This window comes from Carassius gibelio, chromosome B18 (assembly GCF_023724105.1).
Source record: "Carassius gibelio isolate Cgi1373 ecotype wild population from Czech Republic chromosome B18, carGib1.2-hapl.c, whole genome shotgun sequence".
NCBI classification, from domain to species: Eukaryota; Metazoa; Chordata; class Actinopteri; order Cypriniformes; family Cyprinidae; genus Carassius; species Carassius gibelio.
In genome coordinates, this window is record NC_068413.1 from 16953422 (window position 1) to 16962982 (window position 9561).

At 39.7% G+C, this 9561-nt stretch overlaps 1 protein-coding gene across 4 annotated transcripts; it reads left to right on the forward strand.

The window, feature by feature from the left end:
• Positions 1-367: 367 nt before the first annotated feature.
• LOC127977689 (ubiquitin-conjugating enzyme E2 Q2) lies at positions 368-8148 on the forward strand. Of its 4 annotated transcripts, none has more exons than XM_052582689.1 (13): positions 368-813; positions 2078-2182; positions 2815-2937; positions 3352-3408; positions 3493-3645; positions 4537-4621; positions 4706-4766; positions 4852-4942; positions 5062-5120; positions 5258-5306; positions 5449-5544; positions 5662-5728; positions 7305-8148. In XM_052582689.1, exons 1-13 carry the CDS (start codon positions 658-660, stop codon positions 7334-7336), a joined length of 1134 nt encoding a protein of 377 aa, XP_052438649.1. In that variant the 5' UTR covers positions 368-657; the 3' UTR covers positions 7337-8148. The 4 variants fall into 4 exon arrangements, with proteins under 4 accessions (XP_052438649.1, XP_052438651.1, XP_052438650.1 ...); XM_052582691.1 differs by having other exon boundaries at positions 369-813; positions 3493-3630; XM_052582690.1 differs by having other exon boundaries at positions 369-813; positions 3496-3645.
• Positions 8149-9561: the final 1413 nt, after the last annotated feature.

The following is a 9561-nucleotide window of genomic DNA, read 5'->3' on the forward strand; positions in this document are numbered from 1 at the left end:
AATCTAATCTGGAATGCTAACAGCTGGGGGTCCACTAGCCAATGGCGGCGCCCGGGGGTGCTTCAAAAAATATATAAAACCCTGCCCCCTGGCGGTGCCGCGCTGCCAAGATGGCGACGGCACGCTCCGCCCACTTTTGGTTTAAAAAAAACCCTTAATGTCTAGGTTTATATATATATATATATATATATATATATATATATATATATATATATATATATATATATATATATATATATATATATATATATATATGTTTATATGTCTATGTCAAAAATTATCTTCGGAAAATATGACAGTCTATGTGGTGTGACGTGATATCGCGGGCGCGGTGCATGCTGGGACAGCGGATCCGCCACGCGCGTCTCCATCTTTAAACCCCAGAGAAAAACAGCTTCCGCTCAGCTGTACACGCACATCCTGCGCTCACATCCACATTTATGACACAATAACTCGAGATCTGCGCTTTGAATCGACATAACAGTGCATTTGAGACCAGAGGAGCTCACGGGAGCCGCGTTCGCTAAACTAAGAGCTTTAATTCTGCGTTGACATCCAGAAAACTGAGGAACAGATCGCAAGTGCGCATCTCTTGTTCTTCTTCTTTTGTCCATCTCTCTCTCCGGTTTCTCTTCTCTCGGAGATGAGTGGAGGAAGATGTCGGTTTCGGGACTGAAGGCCGAGCTGAAGTTTCTGGAGTCTATTTTTGATCCGAACCACGAGCGCTTCAGGATCCTCGACTGGAAACCGGACGAGCTGAGCTGCCAGTTTAACATCGGAGACCAGCTGCTGATCATCCACTGCAACCTCACGGTACACACACACACCCCATAAGAGCCCCTCTAAACACAAGGCTGTCTGATACACAGCCGCGCTCGGGCCGCGTGTCAGTCCCTCAGTAGGCAGCACACTAGGTTTGGAGTCAGCAGGAGAAGTGTTCACCTGATCACTAATGTTACTAATCTCTGAGCTGACTCGATCTGTTCACAGTTAATGTCACTGACAGGGTCAGTCTGTGGGGGGGTGAGGTGGATATAAAGTAGTGCGCACTTAGTAGTGTCCATTACTGACCCAGTTACGTTGTCTTGTTTCGGTGTTTGTTGTCTTAATTTCCGGATGCCATTTTCTGTTGCGTGAGAGCGACGCTGACGTCACATTGCAAACCTAGTGTGCACACTATTTAGACCGCATACGATCCTGGGACCTTCATCTTAGACTTTAAAAACAGTTTGTACAGGTGCTGTTCATACAATCAGAATATCATCAACAAGTTGATTTATTTCAGTAATTCAATTCAAAAAGTGAATCCTGTATATTATATTCATTCATTACACACAGACTGATATATTTCAAATGTGTATTTCTCTTAGTTTTGATGATAATAACTGACAACTAAGGAAAATCTCTAATTTAGTATCTCAGAAAATTAGAATATTGTGAAAAGGTTCAGTATTGAAGACACCTGGTGCCACACTCTAATCAGCTCATTAACTCAAAACACCTGCAAAGCCTTTAAATGCTCTCTCAGTCTAGTTCTGTAGGTAAAATATAATTTGGAAAATGTTTTTCCTTCTGTCACATATTTTACTGTATTGCTTTTTTATGTTGTATAACATTACTATATATAATGTAATGTATACATTACTGAAGCACACTTGGTTTTGGACTTAGTGCATGCTGTCCAATTTAAAAACAAACAGTTCACCCAGAAATTAAAATGTTCTCTCGCTCTCAGATCATCTGAGATCAGGATGAGTTTGTTTCTTCATCAGGTTTGTAGAAATGTAGCATTGCATCAGTGTCTCATCAATGGATGCTCTGCAGTGAATGGGTGCCGTCAGAATGAGAGTCTGATAAAAGCAGCCCTTTCCTAAAACGTTCTTCCAGACCAGAGTCCGGCCGCAGCTCAGGGTCAGATCAGTTTGTATAGATCTGAATATGTCTGTATGATCTTATTGAAGAAGACAGCGAATGCTTCACGGAGGGTGAAAGCAGAGTAGTTTTTCATGTCCGGGTGACTGTGACTGGTCCGGTCCGGTGCTCTGAGGTCACTGAGGGGTCGTCTCTGGTGTTTCAGGAGTCGTACCCGCTGACGCCGCCCATCTGGTTCGTGGAGTCTGATGACCCGGGTCTGACCGCAGTGCTGGAGCGGCTGGAGGAGGTCAGGAGGGGCAGCACACTGGTAACGGCTCTTCTCCCTCTCCCTGACATCGCATTCGACAATAGCCTGAAATATACTACTACTGCTAATCAAAATCATGATATATTTATATATATATATATATATATATATATATATATATATATATATATATATATATATATATATATATATAAAATGTAATTTATTTATTTTTTATTAATATGATACAACCTTGGTATTTTTTTTAAATCCATGTTTTAATTCCGAACTTATTTGGCACGCAGAAATGTGATTTAACATTCTAATTCGCCACTCAACATTTTAATTACAATTTAAAAGATTGTAAGTTGTACAATAAGTTGTATTTATTCATTTATACAAATGTGCATGAAATCATAAGGAATCCCCAAATCCAGAAAAATATTAAAATTAAAAACACAGAATTTTGGAGGAAATCAGGTGTTTTTCCACCGGCTCCTAAACGAAAAGGAGTTTTATTGTCAACAAACAAGATATCTTTTCATTTGTTCTCCAGGTTTCTCTCTTTAAAAACAAGCTTTCTTTAATTTATTTACTGCTCAAGAAACATTTCTGATTATTATCAGGGTTGAACACAGTTGTGCTGCACAATATTTCTGTGGAAACTGATACAGTGTGTGTGTGTGTTGCAGCTCCTGCAGCAGCTGAAGAGGCTGATCTGTGATCTGTGCCGCCTCTATAATCTCCCTCAGCACCCGGATGTGGAGATGCTGGACCAGCCTCTTCCTGCAGGACCGCTTCACCAGGACAGGAAGGTGAACCGCCCCCGTCACACATCAGACTCACATTATACAACTGCAGGATTGTTTTCCAAAACTCGACTCTTATTTTTGGTTCATTTTGGGGTATCAATGAATTAACTGGAAACAGAACACTTCTTCATGAATGCTTGTTACAACACTGTTATAATTCATGAACGCTTTGGAGAACAGACCTAGGGTTGGTCTCTTTTTAAATCAAAAGAGCAGATTATTGCTTAAAAAACAATCATATAAAAAATTATAAAATGCTTCATGTTAAATGCATTATATAGGTCTCATCCAAACATTCAGGATGACTATAAACACTTGTACTGCAGAATATATGGTAGGTTAAAGTCTGGGCACTGGTACTAAACTAGTTGCTACTAAACTAAACTAGTTGGTTTAACACGGATGTTTCTCTCGTAGCATGGGACGACAGACGAGGTGACCTCAGAGGAGGAGGAGGAAGAGGAGATGGGAGAGGTGCACGTCTGCTTCCCTCACCTCATTCATGTCTTCTGTGAGCTGCTGAGCGTCTCTCTTTACCTGTGTGTGTGTGTGTGTCAGCAGGACATCGATCTGGAGCACTACGAGATGAAGGAGGAGCCGGTGGATGGGAAGAAGTCTGAGGATGATGGGATTGAGAAGGAGAACCTGGCCGTCCTGGAGAAGATCCGCAGGAGCCAGAGACAGGACCACTTGAACGTAAGTGCTCACTCGGTAAGAGCCTTTCCTTCAGTTTGGGGTCAGACGGGGTCAGATACAGGCGCTTGTGTCTCGGTCTGATGATATGAGGGTGGTGCAGACGTTCAGTTGTCTTGTCAGATGTTGTGTTCAGTGTTCAGGAATACACACTACTCGTCTTCTGGCGGATTTAGTTGTTTTCAATCGTGTTTTTTCAAATGTTTTTGTGTTGCGTAACAGTTTTCTGTAGTAACATTAAATGCATAAAAAACCTGACAGTTCAATACAGACCTTGATTTTAAAGTCACGGTTCGTTGTGGTTCTGGTACAGCAGGAGGAAAATAAACATTAAAAATGCTTCTTCTTTTTTAATAATTTAATTAAAAAGTGGTTTACTGCACAGATCTCTCTTTCTTTAAATAAATTAAATTAGGAAAACTATTTTCCTCGGGATAAAAACCTACAACAGATTGCTTGTTAATCTCATTTGTGCTAAATTATCACCAAATTTAAAAAAAACCTTAATTAAACCCAAATTGGATTTGATCTTTTTTTATCAGTTGTTTTCTTTCAGTTAGCGCAGGTTATGTCTGTTTTTAGATCTGATTGTTCTCAGTGTTTGAGCTAAATTTATCCACAAACAATGCTTTTTCACTCAAAACTGAAGTGCAGAAGCTCAGATCAAAGTTGATCAGAGGATTTAATTAAAGAACAGATTTGGTGAAATATGGCATAATGAGAGCAGTTTTTAAAAAGGCCAGTCAGTTTTGACGGGGAACAGGATTATTACTGATTTGAAACTGTTTCAGCCGAGAATGAGGAACTGTGAGGGGTTTTACTGAAATGCATGTTCACACATTCTGTGTTTTGTTTCTGTGTGGAGTTGTGTGTTGTGACTGACGGGGTGTGTTCTGTCGGGTCCTGTAGGGCGCTGTGTCTGGATCTGTCCAGGCGTCGGATCGCCTCATGAAGGAGCTCCGGGAGATCTACCGCTCTCAGAGCTATAAGAACGGTGAGAGGGCGTGGCTCTGTGTGGGCGTGGCCATGTGTGGGCGTGGCTTTGTGTGGGTGTGGCTCTGACCTCTTCTCTTTCCAGGCATCTACTCCGTGGAGCTGGTGAACGACAGCCTGTACGAGTGGCACGTCAAGATCAGGACGTAAGGGCACTTCCTCTGGGTTTGAGTCTGAGGGCTGGTGAGGTTTCAGAAAGCTGAAGGTGTGTGTGTGTGTGTGTGTGTTCAGTGTGGATCCAGACAGTCCTTTACACAGTGACCTGCAGGTGCTGAAGGAAAAGGAAGGGATGGACTACATCCTCCTCAGCTTCTCCTACAAAGTGAGTTACCTGGAGCTGCTCGGACCAGACCTGCAGGAATAATCCACACCGTTTAATAATAATCTAACATTTTTAGTTTTTATATACATATATAAGAGTGTGTTCTGGTCTGTGTGCAGGATAACTTCCCCTTCGATCCTCCGTTTGCGCGTGTGGTTTCTCCGGTCCTCTCTGGAGGGTAAGACTTCAGAGGCTTTTCTTTGTGTTAGGAGGATTGTGTTGAGATATATTCTTTATATATTCTCTCATGTGCATGCAGAAGCATTTCTTCACACTAATGCATGCTTATTTGTTCATTATATTGTGTTGTTTCAGGTATGTTCTCGGCGGAGGAGCTCTGTGTATGGAGCTGCTCACTAAACAGGTGTGTTTGTGTTCGGCCAGGTATTAAGACGTTAAACGTGTAATGTTTTCACACTGCATGCTGGTTAATGCTGATGTGTTGAAGTGTGTCGAGGCCTGATCTCGTCTCGTGTGTGTGTGTGTGTGTGTGTGTGTGTTCTCAGGGATGGAGCAGTGCCTATTCCATCGAGTCTGTCATCATGCAGATCAACGCCACTTTAGTCAAAGGAAAAGCGAGAGTGCAGTTTGGAGCCAATAAGGTGAGCGCTCTGCTCGTGTTTGTCTGGTGGAGAAGCAAGTAGCTGATTACATCTTAAATGTGACTTTAATTGCGCGCTGGAGACCGTACTGTGTTGACACGCTTGTCCTGTCCTCAGAATCAGTACAGTCTGGCCAGAGCACAGCAGTCCTATAAATCACTGGTGCAGATCCACGAAAAGAACGGTAAGAACTTCACAGCCGATGAATCAGGAATCATGTTTATATACTTCCATTTTAATATCACAAACTGTTCTTGTATCTCGTAACGCAAGGTTTTCCTGAGATCATCTGATTTAACCAGTTAGGGATTATTCCCAAAGACTCGTTTGTGAGCTTAAACACCGTTAGGGATGCACCGATATGAATATTTTGTCCGATATGATAAAAACAATGATTCTTTAAATATGAAAGCCGATAACCGATGTGTTGGCCGTCAGTTTTTGCTTTCACTATCATGGTGAAAGACTTAGTTTGACTTATACCCTCTATAGCTTAACCAAACACATTCTATATGAGATAAATCTGATTTATATGCATAAAATAAACACTATTGCAATGTACAAATGCACAAAAGACTGTAAATGCACAGACAAACTTAACCGTGCTAGTCATGTGTGAATCCATTGTAGATGCGCTCTTCACTTAACAACGCACTAAAACACAGTTACATTATTGTACAGTTGCTAATGATCTCATTATAATGACAGACTTGCCCTGCATGCTGCAGTTCACTGTATTTTCCTTTTTCAACGTAACTCCAATAATATTTCAAGCAATTCAAAACCATCATGGTGAACAGCACTTATCTGAAGTGTCTCTGCAGGAAATAATGCACTATTTTAAGATTTTGGCCAAATTCTCTCATCGGTTTGATACCGATAACAGAAAACGTAACATTTATCGGCCGATATCGATATGGTATATCATCCCCAAAGACCATGAAATCATTTGAGAAGTGTAGTTTTATTTCCTATTGACCGATTTCTGAAAAGCCTTTAGTTCATAATACATTGTTAATTAGGTGACTTGCCCATTTTTGCGTCCATTTCTTAATCCTCAACACATTCAGGTCTGTTCAGATTGGGAAAAGGTGCATAAAAATACTTTAAAAAGTGTGTAGGTTTATTAATGCTTTAAGACAATCAGAATGCACAGTACACAGGTTTTAGTTTTTTTAGGTTTTGTTTTTTGTAAAAATGTAACCATTTATATATATAATACTAAATTAGTATGAATGATTAGTTTTTAGTTATGAAAAACAACACAATTATAATAAAGCACTGGCCCCACTTCATACACTTGACTGACAGATATGATGTATAGCAACACACACACACACACACATATATATCTCTATATCTGTGTGTGTGTATTAGTATCATTTTTTATTATTCATGTGTAAATATGAATTTAAGAAAATTTTAAATGCACTAACAGCATGGTAATAACATTCAAAAATTTGTATTTTTGTAATGTAGTCATTCATAAAAAGTTGTAAAATAACATTGTTACATAACAGTTCTTTAGGTTCTAACAGACCCGTCATGCAAAAAATAGAGAAAACTGATTTTAAATGCATTCTGAGGGTTAAGAAGTGAATCCTGTGTGTGTGTGTGAGAGAGAGAGAGAGAGTGTGTGTGTGTGTGTTTGTGCATCTGAGCTCGTGCTGTTGTGACGTGTATTGGCTCTGTCTGGATGAAGTCTCCGGAGTGAGTGTTTTCTGTATAAATGTGTGTGTGTGTGTGTGTGTGTTTCACAGGCTGGTACACACCGCCCAAAGAGGACGGCTAGAGCACAGCGTCCACTCTTGGAGCGATCCTCTTCAGATGGACATCTCTCTGTCACTGCTTCTCTCCCCTCATCCCTGGTTTCATCCTCACACTCTTCGACTCGTTCTCCTCATCTCAGACGATCTGCTCACACACAGCTGACTCTCACAGGATCACACACAGATGATGAAAGACGTGATGTGTTCCTCTCAGTCCTGTAACCGCTTCTCTCTCCTGGCCAGCAGAACCGTCTGGATCTGTGGAACTGTGTTTCCTGTGTTCATTGAAGCCCCTGCAGTCTCCGAGTGAAGCTGAGAGAGCAATAATGCCTTAAACAGGAAGTGAATGCGTCTGCAGTTTTTCTGTTCAATCCCACATCGTTGGAGTCGATCTGATGGCCCTGGTTTTGTGTTCATGTCCTTCAGATCGCTCGACTCTATTCATGTTCTCTTCTCTTTCTCCTATGAATCAGTTTTAGTCTAAAAGGCGCTGTTTCCTTCATAATCATTCGGGCCGATGTGAACCGCTGTTTAATTTCAGTGAGTGACAGAATAAATGCAGCAGTCTGACATCAAGCCATAGTTTGAGTTCATGGATGTTCGTCCGGCTCCCAGTGTCTGATTCCAGATCTGTTTCTCTTCTCTTGCGCGGTTCGTTCGTTGGTTCGTTGGTTCGGTGGCGTGTCTGATGGAGAGGCGGGAGGCTTCAATGTGTTCTGCAATCAGCATGCTTCGGTTTTACTGCATTTTTCCCCATTGTAAGTGTAATTTTGACCATGTACAGTACAATTTGTAAACTTGCATCAAGTTTATGAATAAAGAATTTTAAGAAATACATGAGTGTCATTAATTGTTTAATAAGGGAAAACAAGTTTTATATGGGTTTTACGGTTTAGTCATAATTGTGAGCAATGGGAACATTTTTGTTGCTCAGAAAGACATAATAGAATGTTGAATTTATTTATTTTTTTGAGGAAAGGTGAAAAATAAACCAAACAGAAATGCATATTCCGAATGCTTTAATTTTGTGTAATACTTGAAATTTAACATTAGATTATTTTGATATAATATTTTTAATTGGATTTTAATTAAAATGTTTTCATAATTATTCAAGTCTATTAAATGTATATGCAGTGTTATTTATTTATTATATTTTCTTTAAGTTGTGTGTGTGTGTGTGTGTGTGTGTGTGTGTGTGTGTGTATATATATATATATATATATATATATATATATATATATATATATATATATATATATATGCATAAATTTATTAAAAATGTAAATATATGATTATATTAGTTAATGGTAGCAGCTCTATTGTGCGCGTTTATTTTTGCATGTCTTGTTTTCTTTCTTCAAGGTATGCCCGAACCATCCTAGTGACTCGATTGCACAATAAATGACAGATTTGGTTCTTGTTTCTCTATTATGACACTTTACATGCTTCACATGAAATGCAGCTTGATTTACTGTTGCGTGTTTAAGATCAGAATCGCATGTTTGTCTGATGACTGCTGGGAATGAATTAGTTTAGTGCTTCCAGTGTGCATCCGATGCGTGTCCAGCAGGTGGCGCCATCAGCTCGGGAAAACCCCCTTACTATTAATATCTGAAATGATATTTCTGTAAAGCTACTATCATCCGGTGTAGCAGAGGTTCATATAACACAACATCTCGTCAGACTTGGAACAAGAATCAGTAGTTTCATTAAAAGACTAAAGATCACTGTTCAGGCCTAAAATATATAATCTCATGTTAAATCTGTGCCAGTCTTTGCTAATATCTTGCTATTCATTTGTCAGCAAGAGGTTTTTAATAAATTAGAATATAATAAAAATTAGAATGATCACTTAATCGTTTGTATATTTAGATACACAAGTATTTTGCTTCATGTTTTCAGAAATATATCTGTTACCGCTGAATGATGGTGGGACAACACTCCTTTCTTGACAAAAGTTATCTGAAACATTAAAGGAGACAGATGTGTTTTCTCTTTTATTTTTAGGGTAATGACAAGCTGAATATAAAACCATACTCTATATCTATGGAATATCCACATTTTGAACCGTGTCTCTTTCTCTGGACAGTGTCAGTAATGGTTTATTTTGTAAATCTGCTTCGCTCCAGTAAAAGTTTAACCAGCTCCTGATCGTACTTTATAGCTGCGGTAGGGAACTTTTGACGCTCTGGCGGTTAATAAACAGAACTGCTTGCGTCTTGCGGAAGAACATCGTAGCCGGAACTAC